Genomic DNA, 20,386 nt, shown 5'->3' on the forward strand with positions numbered 1-20,386 from the left:
CTGCCAGAGCCTATGAAATGTACAGTATATCACTGTCTCCTAGTAGTAATGTTTTTTGCCATTAAAAAGAAACATTTTCAAAATGATAATCATTTTAGGGTTTATGTCCATACTATTTAATTTACTTAAATGATCAGCTTTAATTCCAAACCTTATTTTATTGGATAGTGAAAACAAATGGAGGAAAATCCATTTGAGCCTGAAAGGATATTGATTGTGTCCCAGGAGATCTCCAGAAGAATGGATATGGCACTGTTATTGCTCCAAGTTTGATTAAATTGCAATAGCAGGACAAAACTAAATATATAACTAATGATAAAGAGCCATGTGGTTTTAAAGTAGTTACATGATTTTTTTTTTACTAGTAGACTACATTTTTATTGCACCATGAAAATTAGAAATGATATCAGCCAAAACACTGGAGATATTGGAAAAGATGGAGATGAGGAGTACTTTTTGCTGAAGACTTTCCAGAAAGAACAAAAAAGCTTCATAAAAATCCTGTGCCCTGAATTCTTCCAGAGCTCTGACCCTACATACTAGCTGTTTTAAAACATGCCTCTGTTGTTGTAATGGTTTGAATTGCGATAGTGCTGAGGAGCTCCAGTTATGGACTAGGCTCCATCGTGCTAGGTGCTGTACCAACACAGAGCAAAAAGATGGTCCCTATTCCCAAAGATCTTACAGTTTATTATAAAAACAGCTAATCAGGAAATCAAATGGGAAATAACGATTTAAGCAACGCTGATTTTGCAAGTAAATGGATTGTAAATGAAAGAGCACTATAAAATAGACAAAGGAAAAAACTTTCAAAGGGATACCATCGACTTGATAATTGTCTCTCTGTCTGAAAACAGCTTAGCTAGTATTATTAACAACAACACCTAAGATTCCCGTAACTGAAGAAGATCACAGAAAAATATTCTTTACATTTTCAGTTTTACTTTGTGCATTTGACAGCAATTTGCGTATGATCAATTTCACTGTTTCCCCCGTAGAATCAGGTATTTAGCCAGTTTCCCCTCCTTGTGAAGATCCTTCATATAGCAACAGGGAAAAATAATATTTTTTTCAAATAGGAAAATGTGGTTGTCCCCCTGCCAATTTTTGTGGTTTTACAAACTGGCAGAGGTACGACCTGTAAACTTCTTTCTTTCTTTCTTTCGATTATACTGCTGTCTGTCACCGCAGTAGCTGAGCAAAGCAACTTTTATACATGCTTGACAGCAATACAAAAGACCCTAGTGGAGTCTCTGACTCTCCTCCCATTTCAGAATAAAAAAAACCTGTTTGGGGTATTTTTTAGGGGTGTGTGGGAGGGTCACAGAAGTGTTAGGGTTTAAAAAAAATTTACTTGTTTGATTTGCATTACAGCTATGTTCTTTTGAGTTTTCTTTAATTGACTAGATTTCCATGTGTCAAATGTTTGAGCAGATCGGAAATGTCCACTGTTCCTTTGTCTGCATTCATTTTAGAAAATGAAGCTTTGGAATAGATTCAGCCCTTGAGACAAGAAGGTGCAGATCACACCCTGCAGCACTAGCAAGGCCTATTATGCCCCATGGAAGAGGGTAGCAGAATTAACCTGTGGGAAGGGCTGTTGATGTTCTCACTGGCCCTCTTCCTTGAGGCAGCCACAGGTCAGGGACAGCTTCAGGGCTGCTCAACACTAGAAAGTTAGATTGACCTAGCTAAGTCGCTCAGTGGTATGAAAAATTCACTCTCCTGAGAGACATAGTTAGGCTGACCTAAGCCCCAATATAGACATGACTAAGGGAGTGGAAGAATTCTTCCATCGACCTGGCTACTGCCTCTAGGAGTGGCAGAAAAACCCCTTCCATCACTACAGTGACAGAAAACCCCCTTCCATCACTGTAATAAGTGCCTACACTATAGCGCTACTGCAGTCGCATTTCTAGCCTAGACATATCCTCAGTTTCCCTGGAGCACTCCACCAGAACCCAGCTGGCGGAGGTTGTCAAAGGCACGCGCAAATTAGCACATCGCCTGAGAACCTAGCTATACCCAATCCCAGGCCAGGGACACCACTTTATGGGCTGCGCTGGTGTTAGGACCCAGGGAATAGAACTCAGGTCTGCAGAGCCCAGGGCAGCTGATATTTCCACAGTGGCACTGGGAGGCCATGCAGAGGCACAGCTAGGGAGCACTGTGCAGAGTAGGTGCTGCAAAAAGCACTGCCCAAGGGATCCAGAATGACTGTACCTTGTGGCCCTCTGATTGGCCAAGTACTCCTACTTAGCCCCAGGAAGTTGTCGGGGCAGCCACACAGATTTTGGCCTGCTGGAACACCAGACTTCGCCTCATCTCCTGATCTCCGTCTCTGACTCCAGCCTGACTTCAACCCTGATTTCTGCCTCTTGATTCTAACCTGGTACTATCTCTGATCTCCAGTCTCTGACCCTAGCTTGACTCTGACCCTGACTCTTGTTTATGGGACCTGGCCTTGCGATTGCTCCAACTCCTGCCAGGCAACTCCCATCCCTAGTGGGCAAACCTCAGCTGTGACCGCCTATACCCTTGTCCCTTACAACTGGTTAGACATGTTCCCCACCACAACCCAGCAGAGGGCAGTTTGCAGCCATTTCAGCTGCCCACCTGATGGACTTTCTGGAATCCTATATCCTGCAAAATCCTAAACAGCCAGGGGGAAATATGGCTGTTGCCTTAAGGATGTCATGTCAGACAGCTTTCCCTTAGAGATGGTCCTCCAAGCTCCCAGCAGGGTCCCATGACAATCTTTCTGCTTCCACAGACTCAGAATGGATGAAGCTAGGATACAGTAAGGACTCTCTCTCATGGGATAATAGGACTTTTAGCCTATTGTACTGCATTGCATTCTGGGGCATCTCAGCCTCAAAGAACCAGATGCAGCTGTAGAATAATCCAGACAAATATTAAAGAGGTCCACCTTGCCTAAGAAAGAGGGAGAAGGCATTTTGCCTGCCAACAGAAAATGCCTACCGGGGGTTGCAGAGAAAGGTAGGAAGGTGGGTCTGGTGTCGGAAAGGGGCAAAGAAGCTGTCCTCCCTTCATAAAGAAATCTGCACTGAAAGTTCTACTGCATTAGAGTGATCCTTGGAGCAAGCAAACGTGCGTGTCAAAGTGTGGCTATCCTCTGAAAAGTGACTAAAACAGACACTATTATTTTTCAATGACTTCCAGATTAAGAGTGCTTCATGGACAAGTTAAAAGATGGGTTTTGTAACTGCCACCTCTGGGATCAGCCTGAGTTTGTGCTGAGTTCTTTCCTTTTTGTACAATATCAGCAGTTGTAAAGATCCTGGAGATCATATTCTGCCCTCAGCGACACCTGTGCCACTCCATTGTAGGCTTGCACAAGTGTAACTGACTGTAGCCTAGTGCACAGTTCTGATGATGATGCGCAAGATGCAAAAGAATGCAGTTTATTGTCTAAACTGTGTTGGCTCTTTGCAGCTAACAGCGGTATAAAGCAATAAACTTAGTTTTGGCACTACAGGAAGTAGACAGGACTCTGAATACACAAGAAGCAACTCTGTTGAGTAAAGAGATACCATTCTTATATATACTTATGAATTGCACTTTAAAAGGACTCAGACATTATAGCCTCTATAGAAAATATATTCTCTATAGTTCTGGACTTAGACCTTTCAGAAAACCCTTTTTAATACCAAAAATGCTATTATTAGATACATCTTTGCAGAAATCCTGACTATCACACAGATGGAGTCAGTTTGCTCTCAGTCTCCCCAATGTCTGGGAAAGTTCTACAAGCTGCCGGGGAGCAACAAGGATATTATGCTAAAAGGAGCCCAATTGTTCTCCTTCCCCTGATGTTTGTCATATTACCCAAGACAAAGGAAAAGCTTCAATGTCTGAAAAGCAAGCTCTTCTAGCAGAGAATGTGCAGACAGCCATCCCACACCCAGCCAAACTACATGTTATTGACGACAGTAATCTTATTTGTTTTGGGACAAAAAGAGTCAGCCCTGAAGCTACAGGGGCAAATTTAAGCAGAAGAGGCTGCAGACAACTGCTGAGGAGATGAGAACTTGGCAACACAAGATAAGATAAAGGTATCTGCCTTCAATTTACACGCAGGCAACCCCCACTGATTTCAATTGTTTCAAACAGTGAGATTGCATGGGTGTAACTGAAGGTTGAACTTGGCCTAGAAACTCAAAATATTGAGTTACCATGTGATGATCCAGTCCAGTTTCAGCTCAGACTAGTGGAGATTACCAAGATATTAAATTGCTGCTTATGCAATTATATTATGAGGCGGTATTTGCAATACTTGCAAGCTTAGCTCCTGGTATGCATATAATTGACTGTGCCCACGATAGACAGTACTCATTCACTGCGCATGGGCAAGCATTACACATACACACTGGGCAAGGCATTGAGTACCTTAGCTACCTGTGCAAATTTTAGTTTGTGTGCCTGCTTCTGTGGGTGCAAGCACAAAAACAGAGGGGCTAGAGCTGAAAACTTGGCCCAGGGCATCACTATATATTTAAAAAAGTCAGCATTTAGCACTCCCTGCCTCCCCTCATCTTCCCACCCCAGTTGTCTCTCTCACACACTGACTGGGTCACATTTTCAAGAAGGTGGTCTCTTTTTTGAGCCTGCAAAACTTGTGCCGAGCCATTCACTTGAGGGATACCAACTGACCGAGCGCACACTGTACCTGCAGAAAGGTACATAGGTACCATAGCAATACTGGGATCTTTTTGTTACACTTCTAAGCTGTGTCATTCACTAGGTCTTGCCTGGTGCAATTCCTCAGATATTCCCGTTACAAAGTCTGAAGAATGAAGTAGCTGCAGAGCACAATGCTTTACTCATCCTCTACCAGCTCTGGTCCCATCAACTATTCCAATACACCAGTCTTGTGGTCTAAGTCTCGAGCTGCTTCAATCCAGGCATATGAGCCTGAACGACCCAGGCAGTAGCTAAAGACAATAAAACTAGTCAGATCTGAAAACAATTAAAAATGCATTTTGTTTTAGGTTTTGTTGTGAGTGTCTAATCATTAAGTATATCATCCTTAAAGCACAAGAGAGAATATACATTACAGAAGTGTTCCACTCCTAATATAGCATAAAGCAGACTGAAGCATGGAATTTGTGGGTCTAGGCGGTCACCTAGGGCACTACAATTTGGGGGGCTGCAACCGCGGCGGTATTTCGGCAGCGGGACCTTCCGCCGCCTCTGTGGGGGGCAGCATTTTGGGGCGGGATCTTCCGCTGCCTAGGGCGGCAGAAAAGCTGGCGGCGCTCCTGGGTATAAACTGCATCTGTCCTAGGAGGGCTTGCCTGATAGCTATACCAACAAACCTTTTGTAGTTTAGAGTAGGCCTAAGGCAAAATAGGCTTTTACTGCTGTTCTGCTTAGCTTGTGCAAAGACTTTGCTTCACTCTCACAATACGCACTTCTCCAAGAACAAATGTATATACATTCAGTTAGCAAGACCATCTGCAATGCAGCCATCTGGTGGTTCCCAATAACATTACAACAGTGATTAAGAGAGGTGATTAGCACTGGCTAACTTGGAATCACTTTTAAGTAAAGATAAGAAAGAGATCGTTCAAGAGGAGCAAGAAAAATTAGAATCCCATACACATGGACAGGTAGAAAACGAATATGCACATGAACGTGAATCACCAAGGTAATTAACATTGCTCAAGATGATCCCACTCACAACCTAACAAGGAGTGAGTCAGACTGCACTCTCCTGAGGCACATGCTACTATCCAATGAGCCTTAGCCTCTAGATACAGAAGGACATGGAAATGGAAGTGTTCAGGCTGTTGGCCCCAGGGCCCAGTTCAGTGTGGATCCCTAGTCAGCAAAGCACTTAAGTGTGTGCTTACATTTAGAAATATGCTTAAAGGAGATTTTCAAAGGCACAAACTGGCTTGTGGCGAGAGCTGGGTGCCTACCTGCCTTTTGTGACATTCACAATCTTCCCTATTGGTTTAATGCGGGACTTGAGCATGTGCCTAAAGCTAAGCATAAGCTTTAGTGCTTTGCTGACTTGGGATGGACTTAATCAGTCTAAGTGCTTTGCTGAACTGGGACCTTGATGAGAACCAGCATAAAATGTAAATTCATTACCCTAGTGAGGATGACTCTCCCCCCGCCCAACCCCCATGTGAACTGATGGAGAATGCTCATTTTAATGATGTGCCATGTGGAGAATGCAGAGATAATGAAGCACTCATGTGAGTGTTTCCGCTTGTCCACACATCCAAGAACAGCGCTAAAATAAAATAGGTTTCAGAGTAGCAGCCGTGTTAGTCTGTATCCGCAAAAAGAAGAACAGGAGTACTTGTGGCACCTTAGAGACTAACAAATTTATTAGAGCATAAGCTTTCGTGGACTACACCCCATATAGCATCCGAAGAAGTGGGCTGTAGTCCACGAAAGCTTATGCTCTAATAAATTTGTTAGTCTCTAAGGTGCCACAAGTACTCCTGTTCTTCTTTTTTTAAAATAAAATAGTCACAAGTGGGCAGATTTTCAAAACGCTCAGTACACAGCAAATCCCCTTGGCACTCAATAGGAGCGGTTGGGTGCTGAGCACGTGGTAAAGGAAAGAGGCATTCACTAGTGAGCATGTATAACTATTTATTTTACAGGCTGTTTTCACAGGGCAACAGAAAACAGGTAGATCTATTTGGCTGTTTTCTCCGGAACTTGCTCCAGCTTGTCTCCTTCCAACCTAGGCCCACAACTTAATTAGTCCTCGTCTTTCATTCTTGTTTCTGGCCTTTGTTTATGTAACGCTGGATCTTTCCAATTGTTCCAACCTCTTCTCCTCTATACTGTCCTGTCCATTTTATGGACACCTGGCATTTTAAATATTTTTACATGATATTCTAGCAATTCACATTCAGACAGAGTGTTGTCTGATCTCAAGACAGCATTATATAAGCACACAATAAAATCTCCAAAGATTGCTCTTTTACCGGCTGGTTGAACTGTGTAATCCAGAGTTTCAAAACAAAGTTACATGCTAAGAAACTGTTGGGATATATTTCACAATTTTTTATCATCATTTTCTCATTGTTTATAATAACCTATTGGAACTGAAATCTTACCAGACAGACTGATCTTCCCCAATCAGCATCCAGCCACTGGAGTGGACTTGTTTGTTTTGGGAGGTGGACTTCAGAAAGGGCAGCATTAAAAGGATTTAGTCTGAAAGAAAAGTCAACATAAATATATAAACTTGAACATGCTTTACACAATAAATCAAGCTGAATGTTGTGAGGCTGGTGCACCCGAAGGTGTGTTCCTTTCCAGCGACACACAGCCCGCAGGCTCTGATGCAGGCTCCGTGCTGGGCTGAATTTCACCAACAGAGCTCAAAAGCATTTTCTTGGGAGAGACCATATAAAATTCTATGTATACCCAACAAAAGTAGAGCTAGGAGGCAAGAGCTAGGTTTGTTGCCTTTTAATGAAGCAAAAAGAGAAATGTAACATTGTCATTGCACTTTGTCTTCCAACCTAGAAGTTCATTTTTATTCCATGAATACCAGATCCTTCTCTGTTATAATATAGGACAGGGGTAGGCAACCTGTGGCATGCATGCCGAAGGCAGCACGCAAGCTGATTTTCAGTCTCACTCACACTGCCTGGGTTCTGGTCACCGGTCCGGGGGGCTCTGCATTTTAATTTAATTTTAAATGAAGCTTCTTAAATGTTTTAAAAACCTTATTTACTTTACATACAACAATAGTTTCTTTATATATTATAGACTTATAGAAAGAACCCTTCTAAAAACGTTAACATGTATTACTGGCACGCGAAACCTTAAATTAGAGTGAATAAATGAAGGGTTGTCGACCCCTGCTATAGGACATTGGTGGATAGAATTCCTACCCACAACAAGCCACGCTTTCTGCCACTGAATTGAGGGGGATGAAAACCAATACCCAGCACAATTGAAGTACTGGTTGTCCACATGCCATTGATTTCAAATACTTGCATTTCTTGACTAGCACGTTTCCCCTGCCATTAAGGCAGCAAGCAGGAGTTACAAACTATCCAGTAAGATCTCATTTACAGCTTGGTGCCAGCATGCTCATGTTTTACCTTTCCCTTCTGAACTACAGGCACTCGGATGTGGGTCTGTTGCCCAAGCCGTCCTTAGCCGAGGGGCCATGGGTGGAACCGTAACAATATCTGTTGGATTTGCAATGGCAGTCACTATGGCAGTGTATGTCTCTGGGGGCGTGTCTGGTAAGTCATTTTTTTGGTGAAGCATTCATACCACAGCTTTCACAGATTTATATATAGTCCAGTTTCATGGTATTCTTATCAGTTACACATTTAGCAACTTCAAGTTGCTGTCTGTACCATTATAGCAGAGGATCTTCCATGAATCCCATCCCTCCCCACACTTTCCTTTTTCAGTATTTAATAAATTCAGCCACCAGTTTCCATTCTGGATTTAAACACGTAACACTAAGGCCCCTCGGGATCCTGGTCCTTACAATAAGTGCTTTGCACCAGGTCAGAAACCAGCCAAGCCACTGGCCTGAGGTTTCCTCAGCAGTGAGGGCTCCCTGGACAGCATAAGAGCCATATTAAGGTAATGGCCAGGAAAAGCTGTAGAGTCCAGCCATGCCCAGCTACTACAATGATTCTCAGCTGGGTACAAGTTAGAGTGACCCTGAAGTTGCTCTAACTTGCATCACTAGCCAGCCCCAGATCAGGGATATATAAAGGTGACATACATACACCTTTGCCATCCCCTTCCCCATGTCTGCAGCAAGGGGAACTGAGCCAGACTACAGATCTAGGTCTCAGGTCAATAAAGTAGCAAGTGTCTTCCTCCTCTCCCTCCGTGCCTCTCCCCCCCAGATTTGTAAAATAACGTCAGTTGGGTAACTTTTAAGAATCAGGCATTACAGAAATCAATAAAAGATGAAGGGATTCAAGGAAAAGGTTTAAACATGCCAGATGTTCTTCATTATCTGGGAATAACATGCAAACCCATAATAATTCTCTTCTTGTATTGTGAGACTTTCCCTTTGTTTCTCTGTCTAACTTTCCACTTGTCTCTATATAAATAAAATCAGTGAATCTATCCAGGCATCTCTAATGTGCCTATCACTGAGGTAACTCATTACAGTACCGACATGTAGCACATTTATACCCTCCCATTCGGCTCTGACCAAATTGATCCTGGGAGCGTTTGTATACCTCCTTTCAGCTCTAGTGTTTATTCGGAGTTAGCTCCCGCACCTAAAAGGGAAGCTTGCATTTTTTGTTTATAACTTAAGCAAAATTAATTGCAAGTGAAGAGGAGACTGCCATGGTTAAAGTTAAAGGGTTCCCTTGCCCTCTAGTTTCGGTTGAGGAAACTGCGACCACTGATAAAGAGGGGCAGTTCAGCCGAGCAATAAGCATTTAAATCTAGTTGCCTTGGAAGGAATTGCTGTGGCTGTTTGTTTTCTCCTCTCTAGTGTGTTTTTACGCAGACAATACATTGAGATAACTGACAGAGGATGTTTCTAGGTTCATACCAAGAAGTGGTTCAGTGTATTGTGAAACAGCCAGATCTCATTACCTTCACTCAGACAGATAAGTGTGATTCAATAGTATCACACAAGCTTAATTTGGTAGTACAGTATGTCAGGAATGCTGTTCTAATCTGAGCAAGGATTAACTACAGCTGTTGCTTGTGATGTGGATACAGTTAGGTTAGGTCTTCCAATGCAGCACTATGAAAATAACCTGGAAAGCACATCTCACTTTTTGTACCTTTAAAGGATATTCATATGGACCTGTCTAAATATATGGGGCTCATCTGTGGCAAGGTTGCAAAGCTTTTCCTTTGAGAAGGGATTCTGCATGCAGCAAATTTTCTCTGGGAAAGAGCAGATGTGTCAATAGGATGTGACAACCCAACTTCTAATTATTTGTATATGTTGTAGAATATCCATTTCCACATAGCCTCATTAATACACCCTCTGGCTCACTAGAATCCTGCATTCCCAGGGCTAAGTGCTGCTGACATCCTTTGCATTGGTACTTTAGGAAATTCTAACTCCCTGTATCATAAGGTTAAAAGGTCTGGATAATTCGAGCTTTCTTCTAGATGCCATTTTAAGGGAATTTCCCTTTTTCCCACCATTCTGGGGCTGTCTACATCCCTGTCAATGCCCTGAGAATTCCCCTCCCCACATTTTTTCCTCATTTCACTGTGGAGGCTTCCCCATCTTTCTGGCTGAATTAGAATGGAAATGACACTTTCCAAAGCCTCTTCGTCATTCGAAGGAGCAGTAGGTGGCTCAAAGACCAAGAAACTTGAGTCTCTCCCAAGTCAGTGGTAAATCCATCCAGTAGACTAGCCCATTGCAGATCTAATTTTATCAGCCATTTCTAATGAGCTCCTTTTCCAGGTTATAATCATCTCCCCTGCATGTACCCGCTAAGCACAGGTGTGGGATTGTGGGATTGTTGAAAGAAAAGAAAATTGTTCATTTCAGACAGAGCAAGAAAAAAGAAAGATAAGACAAGGACATATGAAATTCGCATGAAGGATTGTTAAATAAGCTCCCATCCATCTATTAGCTCTATGATGAAGAATTAGAGGAGTTCAGAATTCATTCCAGACTGATGACAGTTTTGGAAAGGATACAAGGGACAGTTTTGGAGAGGATACAAGGGAGGTCTTTATCCTACTTGTTATCTGTGTTTATCTGTTCACGTGTCATAGGTGCTTATGTTTCACAAGATGATAACACAGTGCAAGTAAACATGGAAATAGCAGAGAGAAACCCTTTCTCCACTGCTATCCTTTGACAAAGGTCACTTTCTTATATACATTTTATCAAAGACAATGGCCATCATTTTTCTTGTCTCAATATATCTCTGAATGTGGCTTTACCTGGAAGTTACCACATGACATGTTCTATACTGTAGCAAAATCCAAGTTAATCATATTTACATTTTAGAATATCTTGAAGTCTACTTATTACTGTAACTAGAAATATGCATTTCTTAAGCATCTAGTGCACATCCAGCAATAATGAGGTTTACAAAGGCATTCAACACTTTTCCCCAAAGCGGATTAAAAGGTGTTGATGGAAGTGGATAATACATGACGTAATAAACAACACGATTCAGATTTTGATAATGAAGTTGTTACAGCCAACTCAGCTATTGGAGAAATCTCGTCCTTCCTAAATATCTAGGTACTTACACGGTCCCTGTCACAAATGCATTCCTAAATATTTAAAAATAGGTCCCTCTGCTTACACAGGGTCACCACAGCGGCTCCCTGGCCACACGCCCTCCTGAACTCAGCATAAGAGTGTGGGGAGGGGTAAGGGTGCGATGAGAGGTAAGAGTGCGTCTATTCACCAATGAGGGGTAAGAGTGCGTCTATTCACTGGTGATCTCAATTCCAGATAGCCTCTAGTCAGCACGACCTGAGCAGTCTGAGGTGATTTTACTTTATGCCAGGGAAGGCTCAGTTCCCATCCAGCCCCAGGATCAAAGAGCATAAAGATGACTTAATGCCACCTTCTCCTGAGTGCAGCTCAGATTAGCCCAGAATCCAGATCAAGATTTGCAGCATGACCAAGTCAACGTTACTTCTTAATCTTAATAAATGCTTGGGAAACAGAATGAACAGTCAATAACATTCTACTGACTCCCCCTCCCCCCAAATACTGAGAAGAGTGAGAGGTAGCAAAATAACCCCTTGCCCAGCAAACCTAGACACATGGTCTAGTGTTCAAAAGTGCTCACATTTTTACAAACACTCCACTGCCTCCTATTTCTCTGTGTTATCTATATTATTGGTATTATTTTGTGATTTATTTTTCAGGTGGTCACATAAACCCAGCCGTTTCATTAGCCATGTGTGCAACTGGAAGGTTGAAATGGACCAAATTACCTTTTTATATATTAGCACAATTCCTGGGAGCATTCGTTGGAGCAGCAGCTGTCTTTGGGATTTATTATGGTGAGTATATAGTAGACACACCTATAGGACTTGCAAGAAATAAGGAAATCTCTGACACCCTGATGCTTCAATGAGTTCCAAGCAGGCACAGAGGTCTGCCACACACAATTCATTGCAAGACTGGGGCCTATGTCCAGGGCCGGCTCCAGGGTTTTGGCCGCCCCAAGCAGCCAAACAAACAAACAAAAAAGCCGCGATCGCAATCTGCGGCGGCAATTCGGCGGGAGGTCCTTCACTCCGAGCGGGAGTGAGGGACCGTCCGCCGAATTGCCGCCGAACAGCTGGATGTGCCGCCCCTCTCCGAAGTGGCCGCCCCAAACACCTGCTTGGTAAGCTGGTGCCTGGAGCCGGCCCTGCCTATGTCACAAAAGAGAAAGGAAGAACTAAGGGGGAAGGCTCTGACCTCCCAAGTGTTCGACAATACTAACATTTCAGAAAACAGAAAAAGTTCTGAAATGTAGAAAAATGACTCATTCTTGGCAAATTAGATACTCTAAGAACATGTATTTCTCACAAAGACTTTTACTTATTTAATTCTTAGCATGTATATAGGGCTTCTCCTCCTGCAAGGACTTTAGAAATATTGAAGGACTGATCCAACAGCTCTTATACAAGTAACACCAACGTTGTTCAATGAGGCTACAGACTGGGAGATCAAGTCCCACCTGACTAAATCTCACACCACCTCTTTGAGCTAGGTATTAACCCTATTTTAGAGATGGAAACTGAGGCAGAGGGTCACATATTAGAGGCAAGACTAGAATGCAGGAATTTCTTACTCCCCGCTCTGTCTGGACCATGCTTCTCTCTATGACATGTTGAGGCATAATAGAAAAATAAAATATCAGACTGTATATTTATAGCCCTCCCTGGCTAGATAAATCCTCCAGGACTAGGTCATTTCTTTAACCACTGCTTCTTGTTTAAAAGGACTCACTCCATGCTTCTGTGGTCCCATCCTTAATTCTGTTGATCTCTGTGGGTGTTTGTATTTCATGAAAGCTCCTTTTCTTTGTTTTCTGCTACTGTCTCCTAGGATCTAGGATTACAGGAACTCTCTTTTCTCCAATTTCCCAAGGCCCTCTCCTCTCTCTCTCCTTTAGTCCTTGTTCAATCCCTACACCCATATATGCTCCTCCCATTATACTATTGCTTGTGGTTCCTGAAGCCAGGTAAACTTTTCCAAAGCACCAAAGTGACCTAGGAGCCTAAGTCTCATTTTAAAAAGTGACAGGTTTCAGAGTGGTAGCCGTGCTAGTCTGTATCAGCAAAAAGAACGAGGAGTACTTGTGGCACTTTAGAGACTAACAAATGTATTTGAGCATAAGCTTTCATGGGCTAAAACCCATTTCATTGGATGCATGCAGTGGAAAATACAGTAGGAAGATATATACACACAGAGGACATGAAAAAATGGGTGTTGCCATACCAACTATAACGAGAGTCATCAGTTAAGCTGGGCTATTACTGATGAAGTGGGTTTTAGCCCATGAAAGCTTATGCTCAAATAAATGTGTTAGTCTCTAAGGTGCCACAAGTACTTCTCGTTCTTTTTAAAAAGTGATTTAGGCACTTAGGAGCCAAAGCCTATGTGAAAGTCAGTGGGATTTAGGAGCTTTTTATAATTTTACTCCACATCACTTGCCTGTACTATTTTCCTTCACCACCAATGATGTTCCAGAGAGAGATGGTACTTCACACAACATGATTCTGTGATAATCTGACTGATGTACATATGGAATTTTTAAAGATATACAGAATTAAACAAAAGTAGGGCACAGTTAAAAAGTTTTCTTTTCCCTTTTTATTCGTAGATAGTTGTGATGGAACCATCCACCAATGAGAAGGAGGAAGCCTGAGGAGGGGTCAACTAGTCAAGGGCTAACCCAAAAGCCATTCACAGTTAAATTAATCTCAACTTTACACAAAGCTAGAAAGAAAAAACAACCATGGGGTGTACACAGCAGAGTTGTATTTTTTCTTCAGCTTGCCCTTTTATTACAAAAAGTAGAGACCTGGGCACTCTTACCTCTGAGAAGTTTCTAAAACCATTTTGGGTCTCCCCCGGCTCTAGCCAGCAATACTTACCAGTGACCTCCATTATGAGAGAGGTGAGGCTATTTCTACATTCCCATAGCACCACTTGAAGGCAGGAGTGTGGCACAGAAAGCAATGCTCAGTTTGTTTTCATTGTTTGTTTTCATGGGTCCCTGGTGTTGGTGACCCCTTCCTTCCTCCTTGTCAGGCAGGGTGCCAAGGTGGCAAGTTGTTTTTAGATAGTTAACACACTACAAACTCACAGACAAAAAGTTATGAACCTCCTGCCCCACCGCATGGGCAGCGGAGGGGGGCTGATTGGCTGAAGCAAAAGGAAGGTGGAGCAAAGGGACTATTAATGCAAGGTTTCCATGGCCTTGGAGCCCACCCCAAGTTAGACCCAGTTCTAGTAATAGCTCATTCCAGGTTAGGATCCAGGCAGGAGATCTGGAAAGCTGGATCTTTAGGACCAGAATTTTGTTACCTCAAATTTTGTAAGTCAAATTACAGGAAGTTTTACATTAAAATACCTTATTTTGATATATGTAATGGAGTCCTCATTTCTTTCTGCCCCAATGAGTTTCCCCCACAATACCATGCTGCAGCTGTAGTATGACAAGAAGATATTCCATTCTCAGCCAAGATTTTCAAAACTGATGGGTGATTTTGGATGTCTGACTTGAGACACCTTAAAGGGACCTGACTTTCACAAGGTGGGTGCTTAGCACATCGTGATAATCAGGTCCCTATAAAGTATCTCAGGTTTAGCACCCAAGAATCGATCACAAGTCACTTTAAAAAATCTTGGCCATAATGAAGACCAATGCTAGAAGTGGTAATACCTTACGTACAGATAAAAAGATAAGAGCTAACTACCATGTTATGTCTGCTATTTGAAAGAAAAAGTAGGTTGGATGGCTAGGAAAATGGGAGTCTTTTCTTTTAGGCTTTAGACCTTCTTTTAGGAGGGACTATAATTTGGGAAAGGAATGCAACTCTAAAGACATTGGTAAACACGAAATTAGATAGAGAAATTAAGGGTACTAAGTCACCAACTCCCATGCCACCAAGCAGGTCCTTCCAGGGAGCTGAACTCTTTGGCTGGGGAATGGCAACATTTGAGAGAAGTGACTCCCTTTCTCCAGGCAGGCAGACGTTTGGGTATCAGAAGAAATGTCTGGCAGTTGGTTGAAGTAAAGCCCTCACACAGAGCAGGGAATGCAAGCTCTTTTGGGGCCAGAGATCTCTCGGGAGTGTTCCTTCACCACAGCAAGGGACTGTATAATGTAATATAATGCAAAAAGTAATGTGGCATTTTTCCCTGGCTGCTGGTAACCTGAATGGTTTTACAACAATAAAATCAGAATGCTGCTGAAATCGGATATCTGAAGATGTCATATCAGGTCTAGAAACATTTTGCAGAACAATATAAATGAGTTCAAGACCAGGAAACTTTTCCAAGCACTCGTTTGGGGCGAGCAATCAGAAAGAAGGAACACATGAGCCTGGATTTGAAAGATGGACCGTAAGAGACAAGAGGTGCACTGCAGTGCCTGAATGCACAGGAGCGGAAATGAGACATGGAGGAGGTGGTTTTATCATTCCTCGCCATAAATAAAACAGGATCCAATAGCTTCCAAATGAGAATGTGATGTGCAATTCCCACTGTATGTAATGTTGATAAGTAAGCATAACCAGGCAATGGATATGTTTTCTGTAGATGCACTCATGAACTACAGTGGTGGAGAGCTTATAGTTACAGGATCTAATGCAACCGCACATATTTTTGCAACTTATCCAGCTCCACATCTGTCCCTGATAAGTGGATTTGCAGATCAAGTAAGTACACAGAGAAAAACAAAAAAAAACCTAGTCTTGTTACATTTGTTGTCTTGATTGTAGAAACAAAATGTTGAAAAACATAAAATTGGCCAATTAAAAAAAAACAATTAAAAGTCTAACTGTGGCCAAGTTTATCATTTTGGTCACTCCTTGTTATGCATTATAGTAATGACAAGATATTACTGCTTGTAGAGAGAAAATTTCATTCAGACTGCAAGCAAAACTCTTTAAAATTGCTCTTTCCAGCGGTGAGAGCCATGTTAAACCCCAGATAATAGCTATTCTTATCCACACAGTCTTTGGAATTCTTCTACTATTTTATGTTTATCAATGTATTGAGTCAGATCCTCAGCTAATGCAAATCAGCACTGCTCCACTGTCTCCAGGGGAGTACACCAATTTATACCTGCTGGGGTTCTGGCCCATTAGGTACATGTATGTTATCCCTTGCTAAATAGCAGTTTACAATTAGAACCGCAGTCATTTATTTGTTATCTTTAACTCCTTCATAGATGCCACTTCACCCCACCCTGCTCTGCACGAATTTTTGATGATTAAAGAAAAATTGAGACGATCCACCACAACCTCCACCTTTCTCCACCCCTTCCAAAACTTTAACCTCCTCCTTCAATGACAGCATGATTTCTTACCTGCTGTCTGCCTCTAATCCCTCTGTTTGCCTTCTCCAGCACTGTGGAAAAATAGCATGTGATTATGTATGTAAAGACTAGAGCTGTCAAAAGGATGGAAATTCCATTTGGTGAAGGATTTTGAGATTTTCAAAACATGGCTTCATTTCAAATCTGAACAAAACCTGAACATTCCAAAATTCTCTGCAAACAATTTTTTAAAAAATTGTAGTGTATTGATCAATATTTTGCAACAAAGGACTTTTTTATTTTATATTAAAAACATGATATACCAAAAAATTTCAAAATGAAAAGTCATTTCAAAGCAAAAAAATAAAATAAAAAAATGTCATTCCAAAAATGTGAACATTGGACGTTTTGACACTGTCAGAACTCTCCCCTTCTACCCACCCCACCCCCCAGGTTTTTCTCCAAAATAAACTTTTGGGGAAATTGACTCAATTTTGCAAAGTATTTTGATTTTGTCAGAACTGTCTTTTCTGACAGAAAACTGTTTTGTCAAAGTTTTTCCATGCAGCTCTATTAAAAATTATGTCATAAGTCATATGCACAAAGGGCCCAAATTAAGGTTGTACAGGCAATGAAAATTCCGGCATTCCCTAACTTTTGAGTGCTTAACTTTGTAAACTTATTGTTCTTTAAATGTAGGTTTTGGATGTAATACCAGAATAAAGGTTCTCTCTCTCTCTCTTTTTTTTTTTAAACTGTAAATTTAGGGGAATAAGCTGTATCAGCATAAGTCACCTTTATACTGGTATATAAAACTTACCACATTAGGAGTTGTACCAATTTAATGATATCGGTAAAAAAAATCACACTCTTAACTGAAATAGCTAAATTACTACAAAAACCTGAGTGTAGATGAGTACTTAGACACTGGGGGACATCTCTCTCTCTCTCTCTCTCTCTCTCTGTCTCTCTCAGGCTTGTAAACAAATCTTGCCACTTCCTTCTCTACATTTCTAAGATTTGTCCTTTGCTTTCTGTTCAGACAGTCTCGTCTTTTGTGTCTATGTACACACACACACACTTTACGTAAAGTTAACTAGAATCAAGCAGAGCTAGCTGTCACTGTATGAAGTACTCAGGGGGTGGGAAAGGTGATTTTTATTCTTCAGAAGCATCCTAGACAGCAAGTAAAGGAACCCTGGATACATTTCCAGGTAAGCACACTGGGCTGACTAATGGCAGTTTTGCCTGTACACAGTCTGCGGGATTAAGCCCATCATAAGCAAATGGTTCTGTAGCAACATTTTTAATGTGCATGGATGCTGTGTTCAAATAGTCACTTCAACTGACTATCAAATGTGCAACAGGGACTGCTGAGCAAAGCAGAAATCTGAAGCAATTAGTTTTGTGTTGGCAAAATTATTGCATAAAGGAATGTGATCTGCCAGGTACCAGCAGCTTCAGTTTACATTGCATTTCTCCGCTTGCATTTTTCAGTATTTTCATATCTATTATTGCTTGGGCACCTTTCTATTATGTGTTTACAAATGATGAACATTTGGGTGGAGTTGGATTTTTTTATTTTGGATGCTTATTGCTAATAGGCGATAAACCGGACTATATTCCTATCACCTTGAACTACAGGGACAGTGGGATCGCAACTGGGCTGCTCTGTCATCTCTCCGTAATGGGATGAATCTGATCATCAAATCCAAACTTCACCAAATTTTGGGGAAGTTCAGATTCTGATCCAGATGGCCCCCTCTCTATTTAGAGCTTATGTGTATATTTATTCAATATATTTTCTTTTCATTGGACAGGTGATGTCAACAGCTCTTCTTGTTCTGGTTGTCTTTGCTATTTTTGACACCAAAAATATGGGTGTACCAAAGGGATTGGAACCAATTGCAGTTGGACTTCTTATCCTTCTGCTCACTTGTTCCTTGGGAATGAACAGTGGCTGTGCCATGAACCCAGCCAGGGACCTAAGCCCAAGGATTTTCACAGCTATAGCCGGATGGGGTTTCGAAGTATTCACGTAAGTAATTCTTGCATCAGTGGGATGTGAATATATCCCTGTTAAGTGTTGTTCTGCTGAAAGATTAAGACCCTGATCAAGCCTGGTACTTCAGCACATACCATACTCACCTGCGTATGAAATAGTTCCAGTGAAGTCTATTCATGTACTTGAAGTTTGACACATGATAAAGTAAGTACCGTGTCTTAATGAGGATTTTTGGCACATACAGAAAATAAAACTTGCATTTCCTCAAATACCAGGTACAGTTTCAGACAGACTCTCCCAAAATATTATGGGGTCTCAGATAACACTGAAAATAGCATAAAGGAAATGCTTTCTTCTCTCACAACAGTTTTCATAAAGAACAAAAACTGCTGTAGAGAGTCAGCAATTAGTGCAGTGATAGGTGCACTAAAAGCCATAGATAGATCAGACAAGGTGGGTGAGGTAATATCTTTTCATTGGACTAACTTCTGGTGGTAAGAGACAAGTCTGAGCTTACACAGCGCTCTTCTTCAGGTCTGGGAAAGGTAAGAAGAACACTGTGTAAGCTCGGAAGCATGTCTCTTTCACAGAAGTTGGTCCAATAACAGATATTACCTCTCCCACCTTGTCTCGCTAATATCCTGGGACCCACCTGGCCACAATAACGCTGAAAACAACATAACTAGATCAGGCTGACTTGGACTACTATTTTGAGAGTCGAATGCAGGTAATTACAGAAATCTGAAAAATCTAAAGGCCTGATGTTTAGGCTGTGTGATGCCTCCTTAGTTTTCATGTTTCAGCATGCACTCTCAAATCCCTGGTTTGCACATACTGAACTGGCTAGGCACACTGTTAGCCATGTGCACATACCAAAAGCAAAGCTCACCTGTATCCAGTTGTATCCAGGTGCCTGCTTTGTACATACACAAACAGCACTGTTTTCAAACCTTTCTTCAGGAGGAGGCTCCTCTGGTTGCTTAGTTTTGTATTGCTAATTATTTACAAGTAGGAATCCCAAGTACTCACCACAACTACTTAAAGCCCCTAGATATCTACAGGATAAATATCCAGAGCCCCTAATATTCCATACAAAGACAATTAATATTACTACGCAGATCTTACATAGCACGTTTTTCCATCCATAGATCTCAAAGCATTTATAAAAAGAGGTCAGTATCATTACCCCATTTTCCAGTCAGGAAAACTGAGGCACAGAGTGCCTGGGAAGTGACTTGCCCAGGGTCACCCAACAGGCCAGTGGCATAGCTGGGAATAGATTCCAGGTCTCCTGAGTTCCAGGGCAGTGCTCTGTCCACTAGACAACACTGCCTTATAAAAAAATGGAGCACATCAGTGTAAGATTTCATATCCAGGGAAAAAAACCTTTCATTATAAATAGGCAATTTTGCTGGAGAAGGTTGGGAAGTCTTATCGTGCAGTAATCTAATCATTGATTCCCTAGGAACTCCCCTCTCCTCATATGAGGTGTCATACACATTTATATTTTAAAATCTATAGGAAAACTATGTTAAGAAGAAAATGCATTTGTTACCTGTTTCAGATCATTTCTGTTAGTTTTGCTTGGGATTTATAGTCAGGTGGGAAATATATCCATACCGTAAAGACCATATTGAGCATTTAAAAGGGAGAGCACAGAATGTATTGCAGTAGATCTCTGAAACCATGAGAAAAAATAATCTGAGCAGTCTTAGAGACATATAAATTAAGTAGGACATCTTGCTGTCTACAGCTTTACCCTACAGCTGTAACTGGGGAGCAAGTTACAACATGCTTGTTCCCTTACCCATTTACAACATAATTCCAAGTTGGAGTACAGAAGGTTAAATGGAGTGTTACATAACTGGGCTAAAATTTAGGTACAGTATGTCGGTTGCAGAATACGGATAAG

General features: G+C 41.7%; 1 protein-coding gene across 1 annotated transcript in view; it reads left to right on the plus strand.

Moving 5' to 3' along the window:
* Positions 1-20,386, plus strand: part of AQP9 (aquaporin 9) — a 40,524-nt gene that overhangs the window by 9,652 nt on the left and 10,486 nt on the right. Inside the window, exons 2-5 of the mRNA XM_005309388.5 lie at positions 8,126-8,252; positions 11,854-11,991; positions 15,749-15,867; positions 18,290-18,507. Coding sequence (XP_005309445.1) covers positions 8,126-8,252; positions 11,854-11,991; positions 15,749-15,867; positions 18,290-18,507 — 602 coding nt within the window. The remainder of the gene's footprint in view (positions 1-8,125; positions 8,253-11,853; positions 11,992-15,748; positions 15,868-18,289; positions 18,508-20,386) is intronic.

This window comes from Chrysemys picta, chromosome 10 (assembly GCF_011386835.1).
Source record: "Chrysemys picta bellii isolate R12L10 chromosome 10, ASM1138683v2, whole genome shotgun sequence".
In the NCBI taxonomy this organism is placed as follows: domain Eukaryota; kingdom Metazoa; phylum Chordata; order Testudines; family Emydidae; genus Chrysemys; species Chrysemys picta.